Genomic DNA, 20,231 nt, shown 5'->3' on the forward strand with positions numbered 1-20,231 from the left:
TATCTTTATCTGTCTGGATTTGATAGTTCCCACGTTTGCATGCAAGCCAAACTTTACGTACATCATCGTTGAATCATATCAAGTGTTTCTAACGTGTTGCATGTTTAGAATCTCTCTTTGAACACCACACTATTAAAGCATAACACTTTACCGCTACCTATTCCGCTGCACACTCTAAGTTGTTTATCTTGTTAATGCTTGTTACTTAGAGTTGAAATTATCAAAGTGTTATTTGCCTTGTGTGTTTTCGAAGAAAGTTTGAAAAAGTTAGAGAAGTCTATTCACCCCCCCCCCTCTAGACTTCTCGCCACCCTTTCGGGACCAACAGATACCGTTGCTTAAACGAAAAGGACGCTAAGATCACACGGTTGCGGGAACAACATTGAACAGCGTCATTAAAGTGGACTGCATCAGAGTTAGCTCTCCAAGTGAAGGGATTTCATTGGACTTCTGTATGCACGGCTCTCCATCTTCAACAATCTATTAAATCAGTGTAGACTGGGTATGTAACTTGTGTAGGGCACTTGGGTGAGATTACTGTTCTCTACCTTTGTACATTTGATGATTTGTTAGTGGATTGGACGCCTATGTGATCGTCACCCAGATGTAGATACACACTGGATCGAACTGGGTAAACATCTTGTGTGTTGTTCTTTTCGCTGTCTGCCTTAGTCTATTCTTTCTGCAAGCTAATTAGTGTTCCAACTATCTGACTGATATCATCGCTGAATTTGTCAGACTATTTCGTCAATCTTTTAATTAATATCATTAAATTAAGAGAATGCAAAATTTCATGTGGTATCAGAGCTTTTAAGTCTACATAGTCACTTGATCCGTACGGGAAGTTTTTGCTTTTGCATTACTCTTTTTATTGGAAGTATCTCTGGTTGTCGATTGGCAGTCTGCCTACTTGTGTGTTTTTGGCTGGTTGTTTTTATTCAGGATTGATGCAAGCATGAAACCACCAGAATTGGATTGTCACAACTATTCATTCTGGAATGCTCGTATGGAGATCTATCTCAAGGCACAAGGTACCAGGGTTTATCGTATTATTCTCTTTGGATGGAGTCATCCAATTATTCAAAACCCTGATGGAACCACTATGGCAAAACCTATTGAGACTTGGACAGAAAATGAGATGACGGCCTTTGACCTGAACAATAAAGCACTGAACTCCATTTTAGGATCTCTGCATGAATCTGTGCTTACTTTAGTCACTGGGGTAAAGGAAGCAAAACGAGTATGGGAAATTCTTGAAACCAGGTATGAGGGTACAAGTGATGTGAAGCAATCAAAGCTTCAAATGGTCCTGTATGAGTTTGAAGCCCTTAGAATGAACGAAGAGGAAACAATCTCAGTCTTTCACAGTCGTGTTCAGAATCTAATGAGCAGAGCCTCAATACTCGACGAACCATTCACTGATGAAAGAGTAGTCAAAAAGGTCCTTCGATCTTTGCCAAAACGATTCCGAATGAAAGTAACCGCAATTCAGGAACACACAGGCTGGGAAAAGAAGAGCGTGGGAGAGCTTATGGGAAGCTTATACACATATGAACTTGAAGTGCTGGCTGATGATGACCTTGCTGTCAACAGAAAAGGCAAGTTAGTGGCTTTTGTTGCTGATGCTGATCGAGAATCAGACACAGATGACATAGATGATGAAGCCTTGGCCTTACTAACCAAGAACTTTAAGAAGATCTTGAAAGGCTTTAATAGAAGGAGTCAGGGACAACCTAACAAGACTCAATACAAAGGTAGTAACTCCTCATATCATAAAACAGACACACCCTCTTTCACACAGAACAACCAGTCTCAAACTGGCCGACCAAGACAACCCCGAAGCAGTTCGGCTAACACAGGCAGGTCACTCAACCGGTCAGTGCAGTGTCGAGAGTGTGAAGGATTTGGAGTTTTGGACACATCCAGGCGGAATGTGCAACTTATCTCAAAACAAAAAAGGCTATGTCTGTTGCTACACTAAGTGATGATGAAGAAGAAGCATCTAATGGTCAGTCAGATGACAACATGGGAAACTTTGTGGCCTTCTTTTCAGCTACAGAAAACCAGTCCGAAGGAAATGAATGTGATGAAGAGTCTTATATTTCGACAGATGACTTTGAAGAGAGGCATACCCAACTTGAGATGGAATTTTCTAAACTTGTTGCAAGCTGGGAGCAACTGGTAAAAGTTAATAAAAATCTGAATGAAGAACTAAAGCAACGGGATGATCTTCTGAAGAAACTAAACACAGAACTTGTCACAAAAGAAGATGTTATAACTCAGGTAAGGTCTTGAGAAGGAAAGCTGATAAAAGAGTTGGAGGATCTGAAGAAGAACATAAATATGATGGACACCACATCAACTCTAGACAAAATTCTGGATTCTGGACGAATTCCAAATGACAAAAAGGGTCTTGGTTATAACTGATGAGAGTCTTCGAAAACTATCCCTGTGTTTGTCATAGAGGGTACGTCAATTGATACACCAGCTCGCAGGTATGAGATAGGACAGTCATCCCGGTCAGTCCAGATAAAGGATAAAGGGAAGACACATATAGAAACTGATTTTGGCAGAGTGGCATTTCAATCACAGTACTCAAAGTTCAAAGCTAAATTTGCTAGAATTAAACAATATACACCCATCTGTCACTACTGTCAAACAAAAGGTCACACTCGACCTGAGTGTTATTCCTTTCATAGAGACCAAAGGAAGGAGAAATATTAGAATAGACTATTGCACCGTTTACAAGATAAGTTTGGGTCAGGAAGTCAGAAGTAATATGCTACCCCACTATAGTTCTGACCGCCTCTACTACTGAAGCAAGATGGTACTTCGACAGTGGGTGCTCCAGACATATGACAGGAAATGTCAAGTGCCTTATGGCTGTTCAATCTATCACTGGATCAGTTACATATGGAGACAGACAAAAAGGAAAAATAGTTGGAAAAGGTACCCTAAATGTAGCAGGCTTACCCCATCTAGAAGAAGTTCTATTAGTCAGTGGTCTGAAATCAAATCTTATTAGCATCAGTCAGTTGTGTGATCAAAACTGGAATGTGTGCTTCAATCGTAACTAGTGCAGAGTCAGGGATAAAGCAGACCAACTGGTAATGGAAGGAACATGATCCTCGGACAACTGTTATGTACTGACTAATGAAAATGCTTGTCGCCTATCAAAATCAGATGAATCAAAACTCTGGCATAGACGACTGGGTCACATAAACTACAGAGACATGGATAAGATAATCAAAATGGATGCTGTGCGAGGGATACCTAAGATCATAATAGAACAAGAAGGGGTTTGTGGTGCATGTGTCATTGGGAAACAAATAAGAACTCCTCACAAAGCAGTAAAAGTTATCACTACCGAGAAATGCCTAGAACTGGTTCATATAGACCTTATGGGACTTACACAAACTGAAAGTATTGGTGGAAAGAAATACATATTTGTGTGTGTAGATGACTTCTCTCGATTTAGCTTGGTATACTTCCTAAGAGAAAAATCTGAAGCCTTCAATGCTTTTAGAGCCTTGTGCATAAGGGTTCAAAAAGAAAAGAACGAGCCTATAATAAAAATTCAGAGACTAAGAAGTGATCATGGTAAAGAGTTTGAAAACTCTTTGTATTCAGATTTCTGCTCCGAGAATGGTATAGCCCATGAATTCTAAGCTCCCAAAACATCTCAACAGAATGGTGTGGTGGAAAGAAAGAATCGAACCTTACAGGAAATGGCTAGAGTTATGCTACATGCTTCTCATCTACCACAATGTTTCTGGGCTGAGGCAGTACACACTCCATGTCATACAGTGAATAGAGTCTACCTGAGACCAGGTACATCCAAAACGCCATATGAGATCTGGAAGGAGAAGAAGCCGAACTTGAAGTATTTCCATGTGTTTGGGACAAAGTGTTATGTGCTGATCGATAGGGAACAAATGGGGAAGTTTGAACCTAAGAGTGATGAGGGCATCTTCCTGGGATAGTCTCCAAACAGTCGAGCCTATCGAGTCTATAACAAAAGAACTCAATCTGTAATGGAATTAGTAAATGTTGTTATAAGTGACTACCATGACGAATCTGTAGAAGCATCAGTGATTGAAAAAGAGACAGAACCTCGTCTGAGTGAGTTAGACACAGCTGAGGACACCAGATCCAAAACTCAGGATTCATCAGATGAAGATCAACAAAGTTCTGAACAAGCGACGTCTCTCGTCGATAATGTGGGGAAGAACAAACCCACCAGAACTCAGAAAAATCATCCTTCAGACAACATTATTGGAGATCCAACAGATGGGATGAATACCAGAAGCCGAATGAGAAATAATCTGATAGAAATATCCGGATCAGCCTGCTATACCTCAAAAATAGAACCAAAAAATGTGAAAGAAGTGTTACAGGATGATCTGTGGATCAAGGCTATGCAAGAGGAGCTGCACCAGTTTGACCGGAATCATGTCTGGGATCTGGTTCCAAGACCTGATCGTGTCAACATAATCGGAACAAAGTGGATCTTCAAAAATAAAACTGATGAAGCTGGAAATATTGCAAGGAACAAAGCTTGGTTAGTTGCTCAAGGATACACTCAGATAAAGGGAATTGACTATGATGAGACGTTTGCTCCTGTGGCAAGGTTAGAGTCGATCAGAATTTTGTTGGCATTCGCATGTATTATGGGATTCACACTGTTTCAGATGGATGTTAAGGCAGCGTTTTTATATGGGTACTTGCATGAAGATATCTATGTGGCACAACCGAAAGGATTTGAAGATCCAGACCATCCATCCCATGTCTACAAGCTCAGAAAAGCCCTCTATGGTCTCAAACAAGCTCCAAGGGCATGGTACGAACGACTGACACAGTATTTGCTACACCATGGGTATAAGCGAAGAAGTGTTGACAAAACTCTGTTCGTAAAAACCACTGGAAGTCATCACTAGTACAAAAAAAGCTTTTAGAGTCACCCATAAAACACTTTCCGAGTCACCTGTACAGGTGACTCGGATGTGAGAGACTGTGATTCTCCTCCGCTTTACGAGTCACCCGTAAAGGGTGACTCGAAAAGCAGAGGATATATTTTTTAATTTTTGAATACAGAGTATCCGAGGCACCTTCAGCGGAGCAGGTGACTCGAAAAGCAGAGGATATATTTTTTAATTTTTTAATACAGAGTATCCGAGGCACCTGCAGCGGAGCAGGTGCCTCGGATACTCATTTATTAATATTATAATATTGCTTTTCCGCGGCACCTCTGACATGAAGGGTGCCGCGAAAAGCTTTTATATTTTTTTATTATTATTACTTTCCGCGTCACCTTACTCCGAGAGGGTTACACGGTTTTTTTTTTTTTTTTTTTTTTTTATTTAAAAATTGAATATTACCCAATTTTATTGATTCAACCTGTACAGAATTTTCTAAATTCACCAAATGCACAAAAAATTTTATCAAAAAAGAATAACAATTAATTAAACTATCTATAAATATTCAAAAATAATTAAATTAAAATCAACTAATAATTAACACTAATAACTATAAACCCAAACACAACAATATATATAATTCACAAGTAATAATCAACACAATAAAATACCACAATACACTTATAATATCAACACAATAAAATACCACAATACACTTATAATATCAACACAATATATAATAACAATCAACACTACATTCAAACATAAACTAAGCATAAGTTACTGTTTAAACTAAATAAATTTACACGCACTCTTCTAGAAAATATTCTGCCCACAACTCTCGAACTTCATCTATGTCGTTCAAGGAGTAGGGTGCTTCATTGTCAAATATCTACATAATAATTTTAATTATTCAAATTAGTAAACATATTAATTAATAAATTATAATTCAAATATACATATAGTTGTAATTAAATTACTTACCCCATGTAGACAATCAACCTTTGAATACTTAGTAACGATCTCTAACATGTATCTTAGTACATAATATCCACATTCAGTGCCTCCTGACTGTTGTGGACACTACAAAATACAAACAAAGGTTAATATCATATTAATAAATAAAAAACAAATGTTAATATCATATTAAAAATTTAACTTTAACTTCATACTTTGCATTGCTTCCAATCAATCGCTTTAGTTCTTCCTCCAATTGTAGAAAGAGATCGAAATGCCCTACATTAGTAATAAACATTTATATCGATGTATAAATAACATATAATATCATTTAAAATATATACATAGTATTTGTGCTAAGATTTTACTTACATATTCAAATAAATTTTGACTTCAAAGTGCCTTGTATTTTTCAAAGGATCAAACACATACACCGTTTTTGAAGATGCGCAAATCACAAGCAATATCCAATGATTACTACATTTACAAAACATATATATATATATATATATATATATATATATATATATATATATATATATATTAAAATTCTAATATCAACCACTTCAAATAAAGTAATTAAGTTATATAATAAATTAGTTAAGTAAAATACTTACTTTTGATGATATGGTGCCAAAATGAAATGCTGATCCTTGTGTTCCTCCATGACCTTAATGAAATGTGATGTAACGGAAGAGGAATTTAAGTGAACCATATCTGCTGAAATTTGTGTTGGACATGCAAACCCGATAGATGTCACTCCAAGCTGCTTACCCCGCTTATTCAAAAACCTGAAAAATAACAATTAAGAAATTTCAATAAAATTACAAAAATAAATGTATATAAAACACATGAACAATTTAAAACTTACAGCATAAACACTTGTATAATTGAGACATCGAGGCAAGCCAATGTCATCAAATTATATATATCATCTATCATCACATAAACAGCATTCGCGTTTGCATGATGGAAAACAGCAGAATCCAATTCCACATCAATGTACTCTTTCTTAACAGAAAATGATGACAACGCTCTGACAAGTTCCTTGCAATATGTCCCCAAAAGCAAAAACACATTTTCACCAACAATTGGAGGTCGTATATAAGTAGCAGATTGGTCAGCACTTTGACCTGTCATTTGCATATTTTGTCTTTCTGAGCTTGTTCTGACATTTTCCTACCAAGAGAAAAGGATTGTGTTCAATTTAATTTACAATTCTAAAGAATACTCAATTTTGTATGCAACTATCGCTTAAGAAATCCCAAAATAACATGCAGACATTAGAGACAACCACAAACAGTGTTTTCAAATACCTAAGTCAGTTTGTTGTCCAATATAGAAAGAACGTGAACTAAATTGACCTTACATACCTCATCCAAAGTAACTAAGTGAGTAGGCCATTGTGCGTGACTCCCAACAATATGTGCCAAAGTGTAATGCTGCAATGTTGGCACGGGGAAATTATATTGCTCTGCACCATCAAGCACTTCATCGACCATCACTTTGACATGGTTAGGTAAAAGTAGCGCATCGCTCACCATTGTCATCTCATCTGTAGTTGGGTAAACCGTACCCTTTGCAACATCGATTGGCTTACCATCAAAACCACATATTGCAAGAATACACTTTTTTCGGCTCTATTGTTAAAATTGTATATGTTAGGTTTACATTTAAAAGAAAATAATATGTTGATTATAAAATAATTTTTAATATTACCTTAATTGTGGTTACTGGATATACGTCAACAGAATGACAACTGCTTTTAGTCGGAGGTTGAAAACAAGGCGCATAAACACTTTGAGGAGTGCTAATCGAAACTCCTGGTGGACCTTGGTGTGTGGCTGACATGTTATTCAACAATATATTCAATTGCTGGGTGAGTATGTCAATCTTGGGTTGCATCTCCAACAATGCATTTTGCTTGACCGTTTCCATCAGCACTTGCACTTCATCATTAGACATAAACCCACTCCGTATGCCCTGTTTCTGCTCTGGTTTACCAAATACTTGTCGGATGGTGGAGTATGAACCAATTCCTCTTACCGAACCCGAACCCCGTTTATCCTCTGGTTTACCGAGAGCTGCAAACAATATGTCATGATGTCTGTGTGGTTGAAATGTCCCTTGACCAACTTCATCACATTTTTCTATCTGTTTCAATCAATTAGATAAAACCAAGTATTAGAATTTATATGAATATTATATGTTCTTATAACAATTTTTAAAAAATAGTACTTACAATTTTATGAAACACCTCCTGTGTTTTCTCATTCGGAATGTAATAATTTCCTTCTTTTGACTTCTTAACTTTTGCTCGTACCCAGTCAAAACTGCGATCATCTGATAGTAATGTTGAGCTAACAGAAGCACAAGAAGATTGTGAAGATAGAGGGTCTGACATCATCCACTCTGCTTTTTTGCCTGCATATCCAGCAGAACCTAGGAAGTGTGGATGCACATTGCATGCCTGCCTTTCCTTTGCCTTTTCACTCCTTTTCTATAATTTCAATGATAAGTTAAATTATATTTTCAAAATTATCCAAGTTCAAATTTAATTGCTATTGGATCAAAATTAATCATAGATTAAGAATCAAGCTAAACAGGAATCTTTCGGTCACATTTATTCCCCTACTGAAGAGAGCAGTTTTGTTAGAAGGCATGTTCATTAATGATTGAAGTTTGATTGAAGTTTTGTTACAGAATGGGCAATAATATCCACAGTTTTGTTACACAAGCTCTTTGTACCCATACTTCACTCAAACAATGCCAAAATCAAGCAATATATATCATACCAAATCTATTTCATACAATTGAACTAAAGCACTTAAACTACTTATAATAATAAAATGAAATAAACATACCTTGAATTCCTCACTCTCGCAATTTGCAACAAATTTCAACCAACTCTCTTCACTCACGTACTCATAGAATTGTGCCGGAGACTCATACTTTGGGTGCTTATTGACAATATATTCACGCTTCAATCTACTCTTGAAGTCTCTCCATCTCTTTGCTGCAATTTTCAATACAAAAGATTTCTGCGTATCATCTTGAAGGCCAAATTGTGCCTGAATAACAACATAAACATAAGCAATAACAATAACGTATATCAATAATTGACAATTAATATAAAGTTATTGGATACCTTAACATCTGTCCAAATTGAATTTTTAATCGTTGCATCTACGTCGGGCCAAGTGCCGCTGTTGATATTTACTCTATCGCGAACCAAAGCCCCAATATAACAGACAAATTTCTCTTTATACTCGCCAATTGGCCTGTTTAACGCATCAAACTGAATTGATATTTCACCTTTTCCCTTTTTCTTTTTCAAGTTTCTGCATGAATTGGGACCTCTTGTTTTAGGTACAGTACAAGTTTCTTTAAGGGTTGGACTAGAGGTTTCTCTAGTATGATCAGTCATGGTTGTCTATATATACCTGCACATGCAAAAATATATATCAATAAACATGTTATATTGTATTTCAAGTCTAATAAAAGATATTGTCAACAATAGATATACCTACACATGCAAAAGATATTGTCAACAATTCATAAATCTTACAGCAAAACACTATGATGGCCGATGGTCAACCCACAATCCTTCTTCATGATCACTACGCATGTAACTAATTTCAAGGTTATCATCCTCTACAGATAAAGACTGAATACCAATTGAAAATGGAGGAGTTTCATCAAAATGATCATACTCTTCTTCATCAACAACATCTCCAACACCAACAATACTTCTCTTGCCTTGTAAAACAATTGACCACTTTTTATCCACAGGATCAGAAACATAAAACACTTGTTTTGCTTGAGATGCAAGTATGAATGGTTCATCATGATAACCTAACCGACCAAAATCAACCAAAGTAAAACCCAATTCATCTATCTGAACGCCCTTCTATTATCAACCCAATTACAACGGAATAGAGGAATTTGAAATACATTGTAATCAAGTTCCCAAATCTCTTCAATCACACCATAGTAAGGCATAACAGCATCCATCGGTTTAGTATCTTTAGCACTTGAATAATCTTTTGATGTTGCTACTAATGTAACCCCACTATTTTGCACCACACTCTTTTCATATTGTCGCTTGGTGTAAAATGTATATCCATTTATGTCATAACCTTCGTAACAATTCACAAATAATTTAGGCCCATTTGATAACCATTTGATGGTTTCACTGACATTATTTGGCACTTGAGATAGCTCTTTCATCACAATATCATTGAACCATCTTATGAAAGTGCGATTGTGTTCAATATCCACCCATCTTTCACCCTTCAAAGGATTTTGTTGTCTTATCATAGACATGTGTTGCTCCAAGTACGGATGAACCTCAGTAAGGTGTTCCAATACGAGATGATGTGCCTTATCTCGTAAATTACTAGGTGGAACAAAGTGTCTAAATCCAATAGTACCTTTCCCACTGAGTCTTCCTTCATGAATAGGCTTGGGATTACCAATAGATTCAACATTAGCTAAATAATCAGTACAAAACTCAACAGCCTCTTCAGAACCATAACCTTCAATTATACTTCCTTCAGGTCGATATCTATTCCTCACATATCCTTTCAATATTCCCATGTATCTTTCAAACGGATACATATATCTCATAAAAACCGGAGCAGTCATCTTTATTTCCCTTACCAAGTGAACAATCAAGTGCACCATTATATCAAAAAAAGATGGGGGAAAATACATTTCAAGTTGACACAAAGTAACAACCACTTCAGCCGGCAAAGCATCTAACACATCTACATCAACAACTTTACTGCAAATAGCATTGAAAAAGAAACAAAGTTTTGTTATAGCTACCCTAACATGTTTGGGTAAAACATCTCGAATAGCAATAGGTAACAGTTGCTGCATTAATACATGACAATCATGAGACTTCATGCCAACCAATTTAAGGTCCTTCATTGACACAAGTTTGTTAATATTCGATGAATAACCGGAAGGGACCTTGACACCATTTAAACAAGCACAAAAACTTGTTTTCTCTTTTTTGGACAAAGTATGACAAGCTGGAGGTAAGTATGTCCGTTTTCCCGATTCTTCTGGTGCTAACTTCTCCCGTATTCCCATTTCAACCATATCCTTTCTAGCTTTAATACCATCTTTTGTCTTTCCCTGAATGTTCAACAGTGTTCCAATAATGCTGTCACAAACATTCTTCTCAATATGCATGACATCAAGACAATGTCTAACAGCTAAATGCTTCCAGTATGGTAGATCCCAAAATATAGACCTCTTCTTCCATAGAGTCTTCTGAGTAGTCTTACACGTTTTGCCGAAAGCAACATTAACGTTTTTAACACGGTCATAAACCGCTAAACCAGATAAAGGCAAACGAGCTACTCCAGTCTCTGATTTTCCATTGAAAGCTTTTTTCTTCTTTCGATAAGGATGATCAATTAGAAGAAATGTCCTATGACTCATGAACACATTCTTTTTACTGTTATTCAACCATAGATTGGCTGTTTCATCTTCACAAATAGGACATGCCTTAGCTCCTTTATTAGTATAACCTGATAGGTTACCATAGGCTGGAAAATCATTTATGGTGCAAAAGATCATTGCACGTAAGGTAAAACTTTCTCGAGTATAAGCATCATACACCGACACACCTTCATTCCACAACATTTTTAAATCTTCAATAAGTGGCGCTAGATATACATCTATGTCATTTCCTGGTTGTTTAGGCCCTGATATTAACAACGATAACATGATGTATTTTCGCTTCATACACAACCAAGGTGGAAGATTGTAGACTACTAAAAGGACAGGCCAAGTACTGTGTCGACTACTCATGTTACCATGAGGATTCATTCCATCAGTACACAGTCCAAGTCTAAGACTCCTGTTTTCAGTGCCGAATTCAGGCCACCTCCTATCAATATTCCTCCATTGTGGTGAATCGGCGGGGTGTCTTAGTTTTCCATCATCTTTTCTCCCAATAGCATGCCATTGCAAATTTTTTGCATCCCTTGGATTAGCAAACATGCGTTTAAATCTTGGTATTACAGGTAAATACCATAACACTTTGGCTGGTGGACCTTTCTTATTCTTTGGTTCATCACCAACATTTTTCCTTTTGTAACGCGATGACCCACACTTTGGACATACATGCAAGTCTTTGTATTCTTTCCAATACAATATACAATCATTTGGACATGCATGTATCCTCTCAATTTCCATACCCAACGGACACAACAACTTCTTTGCTTCATAAGTTGAATTTGGAAGTTTATTATCATTAGGAAGCATGTCTTTTATTAGTTCTAATAATCCCGTAAAACTCTTATCACTCCATCCATTCTTTGCTTTTAAATTATATAATTTAAGCACACCAGATAACTTAGTATATTTGGCACACCCAGAAAACAAAGGTTTTTCAGCATTCTCAAACAAACATTTAAATTCAGGAGGCATTTCACTACAATCTCCCTGCATATCACGCATCATTTCATCTATTCGGTCTTTAATTCCATCATCCTCATCATTCTCCTCGTTATCTGCCTCAGTTCGACTATTTGCTTCAGTTTCACTCTTTGCATGAGTTTGACTGCCTGCATGAGCTTCATTCTTACTAACACTTATACTAGGAGGTAAGCTTTCACCATGCCATATCCATCGATCGTACCCTTCTTTAAAGCCACGACGTATTAAATGGACTTTCACTTCTTCAGAACTCCGATATCTTTTCAAATTTTTACAATCATAACACGGGCACGATATAAAATCTTTGGCCTTTTGACTTTTATTTTTTTTCAGCACATTCTATAAACTCTTGAACCCCTTGTATATATTTGAATGTAGTGCGTTTTTCATACATCCAACTCCGATCCATATCTGTCAATTATAGTACTATGAAATACCATTTATTTCAAATACTTAGAAATAATACTATTTTAATATTTGTGTCACTAATATTAAGATTTGACACCTTAAATTAACATTATTAGATCAAATAGAGAGGATTTAATTTAAACTTAAAACCTCATTTTCAAATAATTAAAGAGCTAAAATACCAATAATAACAACAAACTACAGTAACAAAATTAAGAAGCGGTTGTGGTTTGATTTATTTGGCCAGCCAAACAGATAACAAATACGGATAACACTTTGAATGTAAATACATGCCTGGTAAATTTTCCCAGTAGTTATATTGTTGTCCCGCGTCAGCTTATTATCTAGGAAAGCTCATAGTTCCCAAGATCTAGATCCACCTAAAAGAAACACCAAATCAAAGTTAAGTTGACATCAAAGAAAAAACATTACTTTAAAATCACTCCAGTTAATTTCCCTATACAAGGAAGCAGAAAGCAGAATGTATAACTACTCTTGAAGTGTTAACTAGCAGATCTATTGCACTCAACAAAAGTCGGTGATTCATATGCTAATAATATTTGCAGGTATACAAGTTTAAATCATCAAAATTTATGGACGGATAGTACTAAGACGTCTCTTTTCAGCTTTTTATTTTTTTATTTTAGGGAAGATTTGATGGGAATGGAGATTGGACCTGCAAACTCCTACCTAAAGTCTTAGGCTTAATTAGTGAATCAGTCAACATTCAACAGATGGAGAAATATAACATAACAATACTATATCATTAAATATATGGTGCACCATTAAATGGAGCTTCACAATGATAAACTAATTTGTAATTTTATTTTGCATTTGGAAATATAGGTCATTTTTTACCCACTAAACTAAATGGCATAACTAATACCACTAACAAACACCTAAGTCAATAGCAGGAGTCTTAGTAAAGCTAAAAGAGCATATTAATTAAATGTTTGAATTTTAACAAATCAAAACTATAACACTGAGCAAGAAATGTAGCCAAAACTGAGCAAGAAATGTAACCAAATAGTATCTTAAACTGCTCAACACAGTTATTCTCTCATATATACAATTAAAGTACATGCATGCATATATATACAATAAACTGTAATAATGTTACCCCTACCAGAGGTTTCCATTTCATATATGCATGCATGTACTTTAATTATATTCTGCTTATCTTAACTTGTGAGGCAGCTAGCATTCACTGCACTAAAATGAAATAGAATCTGTGGAAAGAAGGTGGATTTGGGACCAGTGAACAAGTGGTGATGCTGAACATGGAATTTCATTCAAATTAAATTGTTGGGAATTGGCCTGGAAATCTCTATTGATCAAACAACACTGCTAAATGGTATCTGATCTGCCCCTTAATATTTTGTGAACAATGAGCTCCATCAAAGCATATGAATATTGCACTTTTCTCTTTTAGGTTTTGAACTTTTGTAGTAATATAATGCAAAAGATAAAAGCAGATAGATGAGATCCCATTGCAGATTGCACAAGAACAGAATTGAAGCTTGAGTTCAACACATGAGTTCATATCGACCTCTTCTTTTTCTTACCTTTTTCTCAACTCTTATTACTATGAATTTAATAATAATTATTACTATTATTATTATTATAATACCCCTTAGAAAAAGGCCAAAAAGGCAACCTGAAATAGAGAAGTAAAGAAAAACCAAGGATGACTAGCAATATAAAATCAACCAACTCCCATCACTAGAACTATCCTCTAAAAGAATGATTGCCATGTGAAATAGATATAAGGGTTTGATGGAATGGACTGCCCTAAGGAAGTGCATAAGAAATTACCTACAATATGTCAAACTAAGAAATGGTCCCCATGTGTTTAAAACTACTCACTGTTTTTTTTTTTCTTTTTTTTTTCTATTCATAAACAATGGAATTCCAGTCCAGAGTGGTCCCAATGCACACACATGGCAGTCGAACAACAAGCAATATCACCAAACAATACAAGTAATACAACCAAAAATTATCATACCCATTACCCAATAATCTGAGCATTACAACCAATTTATACATAATGAAGTGCAATTACAAAACACAAAAGCAAAACCATAGCCGTATAGTCATATTACAATAAGAAAAGAAGGTCTAGAAAACACACAATAAATAAGGACAACACTGATGAATTAGATCAGTAATTTACCATCTCACAATCAAAACTTTCAAATTGGAAGGTCTAAAAAACACACAATTCATTCTCAAATAATTAAAATTCGAAATAAATAAATAAATAAGGAGAACTTACCGAGAGGGTCGAGCCGGCGAACCGGCGAAGCAGCGAGGCGGCGAGGGGACGCACCAGTCGGCCGTCGAGCGAGAGCTTAGGCGATGGAGTTTCCAGATCTGTGGCGATGGAGCTTAGGGAGATCGATAAGGGTTGGCCGTCGTGCCTGTGTGCAGTGGGAGGCGAGTTCGACGCACGGCGTGGCCGGCGATGGAGTTTCGACCAGATCGGCAATGGAGATCGATCGTCGATCTGTGGCAATGGAGCTTAGGGATCGGAGGCGGTTTTTTTTTTTTTTTTTACTTAGGTAGTTTTTTTTTACTTAGGTTTAAATTGTGACCGATGGGTTATTTTTGGGTGGGAATCCGGGGCTCCAGTCATGGCAGGTGCCTCGGATTCCAATTTTAATAATATTGGAACCCGCGGCACCCTTTCCAAGAGGGTGCCGCGGATTCCATTATTATTATTATAATAATATTATATCCGCGGCAACCGCTTAGGGATGTGCCGCGGATTCTAATATTATTATTATTATAATAATATATCGCGGCACCCTTTCGGTCTGGGTGCCGCGGATTCTCATATTAATATAATAATAATAAAATATCTGAGGCACCTCTTTATAATTGGTGCCTCTGAAAGTTCCCCCTTTTTCTATCCAAGACACCTTCACCTTGAAGGTGTAGTGCAAAGTACTACTTATATGTCCAATTATGTAGTAGTGCATGTTACCATTGCTCAGATTTATGTGGATGACATTGTTTTTGGCTCTACTTTACAAAAGTATATTGATGATCAAGTAAAGGTCATGAAAGAAGAATTTGAAATGTCCATGGTTGGCCAACTGACATACTTTCTAGGGCTGCAGCTAAAATAGAGTCCTAAAGGGTACATTATCTCACAAGAAAAGTATGCTAAGAATTTTGTCAAGAAGTTTGATCTGGAATCGTGTAAACCATCCAGGACACCTATTTCTACCTCCACAAAAGTATCCAAAGACGACACTGGTGCATCAGTTGATAACACAGTATATCGGAGTCTGATAGGAAGTCTGCTTTACTTAAATGCCAGTCGACCAGATATTATGTTCAGTGTTGGGATCTGTGCAAGATATCAATCTGATCCGAAAGAGACTCACCTGATAGCTGCTAAACGGATTCTAAAGTATATAAAAGGAACAATTCAATATGTGCTATGGTACTCCAAGGACAGTGAACTTAGTCTGGTTGCATACTGTGATGCTGATTGGGCAGGAAATATTGATGACAAAAAGAGTACTTCGGGTGGGTGCTTCTTTTTTTGTAAGAACTTGGTATCGTGGCTTAGCAAGAAACAGAATTCAATTTCTTTAAGTACTGCAGAGGCAGAATATATAGCCGCTGGCGGATGTTGCACTCAGTTGGTTTGGATGAAACAGATGCTTCTGGACTATGGGCTTACTCAAAGAATTATGACTCTCTACTGTGATAATGTCAGTGCAATCAATATCTCAAAGAATCCAGTTCAACATTCAAAAACGAAGCATATTGTTATAAGGCATCACTACATCAGAGATTTGGTAGAATCCAAGGAAATAGAGTTGGAATACATTCAAACAAATAAGAAACTGGCTGACATTCTGACTAAGCCCCTGGATGCAAATCGATTTGAGATTCTCAGGTGTGCTTTGGGAATCTGCAGGATTGATTAATAAGGCAATTAGCTATACAGAAGGAGAGTATATGGTGTTATATTTACGGGTCAAAATTTAGCCTTTGACTTCCTTTTAAACTCCCTTCTGTTTTGTTAAGAGAATATCTTAACCTAAGTTACCATAAACTATTTCTCCTTTTCTAAATTCAAATCTCCAACCCTTCCGTTTCATTCCTAAAAAGGAGGTATACCGTTGCGTCAATCACATCGGCTCTGAATGCATTCTGACAAGCCGCATTAAATAGGGTTCTTCACCCTTGGGATTATATATGATTATCGGGTCAAGCTTGAAAGGAAGAAGAGTTCAAAAATATCTCTGCTCACTGATTATTTTCTCTCTACTCTTCTACCTAGGGTCTACCTTCTTACATACCCAAATTGCACATCAATGGCGGATGCTGTACGAAATATCATCATCAAGCTTGGGAGAAAGGTCCATTCACCAGAAACAGCCACTAAGCATGTAAAGACGCTGCTTCAGTTAGCTATGAAGAAGAAATTGAAGCTTGACTCTGATCTACGCGATGAAATCATGGTCACTGTGCTCTCGGATTATCCGAAGTTCTATGCAGATTGGTCCAAGGATGACACCAGTGAGCTTTTGATGCTGGCCTCCGAGGTGAGTGATGAGGTTAGCCTTGCGTCTATCCCAGAACCTGCAGATGGTAATCGTGCTGGGGCATTCCTTCAATATTTTGCTCAACGGGCACTTGAATCCGAAGAGGTCTCACGTCGTCGAGCAGCAGCTCAGGCCCCGCTACCTACAAGCTGCCCAGGACGAAGCTACACGCCGGATTAAGTTTCTTCGTAACAGGTCTAATACCTCTGAATCTCCTATTGAAATCTCTCCTGATAAGCCTGATGATTTAGTCTCTGATGATATTCCGTCTGCTTTGCCTATTGTTGAAACTGATAATATGAATGCTTTATTATCTGTGAGATCCTCTATGCCTGATGATCCCCCCTGTATCCCCTCTGAAAAATCTGATCCTCTGAAAGATGTTGTTGATGAAGTTTCTGATGAGAAAGATAAATCCTCCGATTTGGCTAACAATTTAGTTTGGTTGTTTACTCTGCTGAAAAAGTTGCTCTGCCCTCTACTGAAATTGCTGTGTCCCCTAGAGAAATCTATCCGTTTGAAAATCCCTCCAGCTTGCCCCCTGAAATTGAGGCTGCCGGTATCTCAAATCCCCATGCATCTGATCAAATAGATGGGGTGCTAGTCTACACTGCTTCATCATTGGCTGAGAGCCTTGAACATGTCCCGCACATTGCAGGTTTACCCACTGCCTCTATTCCAGAATCGTATCGTGTGATTCACCCCTCTGAGTCCTCGAGTGAAGATGAAAAGATTCTTGCTGAAGTCTATGGTCCACAAGCCCATTTGTCTAAACCCCCTTCGGTTGAGGCTACTGCGCATCCTGATTCAACCACCTTCAAGATTCGAGAGGTTACCAGTCTTCTTGGAAGTTCTTCTTCCCAAGTTTCTGAGACAAGTCATTCTGTATCTCCAAGCCCTTCTGCTCATTCCCCATCCAAAGAGACGAGAAAATCCAAACGAAAGAGTGTCCCTGTGAAAGTGGTTGTGGAATCTGGCGATGACAATCTTGATGTGGCTCAACCTGAGAAGAGGAGAAATTCTGGTGAATCAGTCAAAACTGAAGCTAATCCTCCTGTTCAACAAGTGTTCAAAACCCTGTGGTCATCCGTCAAGCAAAACGGTCCTGCTGTGGTTCCCACATCTTCTACGAGGAAGGGGAAACCAATTACTCGCTCCAGAGGACGAAGTATTATGCCTGAGGTTTAACCTACTGCTGAGAATCCTGACACATCTATCTATAGACCTCAGTTTGTCTCCTCTACTGCCCAAGGAAAATGGTCCACAATGATCTGGAGAGATCTTATTGTTCAGCGGTCTGTTGATGAACACCAGTTGAACTCTGTTTGCGATATCTTGCCCTTGCTGAGTGAAGTGGGCCTGTTGAATACTGTCTCCTCCATTTTTCCTTATTCGAAGCTTCTGACTTACGAGTTCTACTATAATCTCAATGAGGAAATTAACAATTTGTCCAGGACATGACCAATGCAAATCTTCATTCGCGGAAAATGGTATGTCTTCGGCCCTGACATGACAAATGAGTATTATGGTTTGAAAGGTGTGCACGAAGAAGAAATCACGTATTGGGATTTGGTGGCGAAGACCCTCACAGGTGGACAATCTGATACATGGCCTACGGATGAAAAAGATTATCTGCCTAGCTCACAACTCACCTCCAAATATGTTGGTCCCGATAGGGTGGTAAAAAGTCTAGACGGGGGAGGGGGGGGGGGGGGGGTGAATAGACTTTTTAACTTTTTCACAATTAATAACACTTTGGTAATTTCAACTCTAAGTAACAAGATATTTAACTTAGATACGCAGCGGAATAATTAATCAACCAAGTGTTACGTAAAATCAAAGAGATATATCACATGCAATATGATGGATATGCTTGGTATGGCTCAAATAATAAGTATGAAAATTTATGCTCACATGCATACGTGAAAACTACTACACCCAGATGAATATTTTTGCACAGTATAAGATGGGTTAGTCAAATATTCAACATGCAAGACAACAAAATATTTAAAAAGATGGTTCACTCAATATGTATACAATATCACGTGTGAATCAATGAGATGAATCCAAATAGAATTGTTTCCGCATGCACTTGTAAAGTCACATAACCCAATCAATAAGATAGATAAATAAGACGAATAGTAAATGGGTTAGTATGCATGCAATAATAAATAAAAGCATTAAGTAAATGAGAGAGGCAATTTATAGTGGTTGAGAGGTGGTGTAATCCTCCTAGTCCACTCTTCTCCTTTCACTCCAAGGAGGAATTTCACTATCTCGTTCATCTAGATACAAATAGTGAATCAAGTGCACACAGACACTTCCCGAGTATTTTGCACACAGCTACACTCAATCCCGAGTATCTCGCACAAAGCTATACTCCCGAGTATCTTGCACAAAGCTATACTCCTACACCAACTAAGTGTCTTGCACACAGCTACACTTAGCACCACCGAGCGTCTCGCACACATCTACACTCAGCAACCACGAGTGTCTCTCACAAAGCTACACTCACGAGTGTCTCACACAAAGCTACACTCAACAGGGTAGTGTCTTGCACAAAGCTACACTCAACCCTCTTTCTACACACAGTAGAGGTAAAATTTAGAGAAAAAAATTTTCTCTTCTAAGGACTTGAAGAATTTCTCGTGAAAACTCAAACTGGATATTTCAAATTTTTGCTTTTCTATTTTTGTTGTGTTTGCCTCCCTTGATCTGCTTCATGTCTTCAAGTCATCTGGTATATATAGCTGGAGAAGCTATATTACCGTTGTAGCGTCACTTGATCTTGATCGTTCATCTTGATCAGCTACACATTATTGCCAACTTGCATTGCGGTGATTTAATGCAGGAGATGGGCTTCTTACAGTGAGTTTGAAAATCCTCACCTGACAAATCTTCAAAAGTCATATATGTCGGCTCATCAGCT

At 37.4% G+C, this 20,231-nt stretch overlaps 2 protein-coding genes across 2 annotated transcripts; both read right to left on the reverse strand.

Moving 5' to 3' along the window:
- Positions 1-5,718: 5,718 nt before the first annotated feature.
- On the reverse strand, positions 5,719-15,095 carry LOC109183092. Its single transcript, XM_019333311.1, has 12 exons — positions 15,013-15,095; positions 13,032-13,117; positions 9,022-9,316; positions 8,738-8,944; positions 8,116-8,373; positions 7,593-8,027; positions 7,247-7,513; positions 6,745-7,052; positions 6,491-6,664; positions 6,089-6,152; positions 5,901-5,999; positions 5,719-5,808 (listed from the first exon to the last, which is right to left on the reverse strand). Exons 3-12 carry the CDS (start codon positions 9,298-9,300, stop codon positions 5,719-5,721), a joined length of 2,181 nt encoding a protein of 726 aa, XP_019188856.1. The 5' UTR covers positions 9,301-9,316; positions 13,032-13,117; positions 15,013-15,095.
- LOC109183093 lies at positions 9,451-12,738 on the reverse strand. Its single transcript, XM_019333313.1, has 3 exons — positions 12,722-12,738; positions 9,828-12,588; positions 9,451-9,783 (listed from the first exon to the last, which is right to left on the reverse strand). Exons 1-3 carry the CDS (start codon positions 12,736-12,738, stop codon positions 9,451-9,453), a joined length of 3,111 nt encoding a protein of 1,036 aa, XP_019188858.1.
- Positions 15,096-20,231: the final 5,136 nt, after the last annotated feature.

This window comes from Ipomoea nil, unplaced genomic scaffold (genome assembly GCF_001879475.1).
Source record: "Ipomoea nil cultivar Tokyo-kokei standard unplaced genomic scaffold, Asagao_1.1 scaffold1099, whole genome shotgun sequence".
Taxonomy (NCBI): domain Eukaryota; kingdom Viridiplantae; phylum Streptophyta; class Magnoliopsida; order Solanales; family Convolvulaceae; genus Ipomoea; species Ipomoea nil.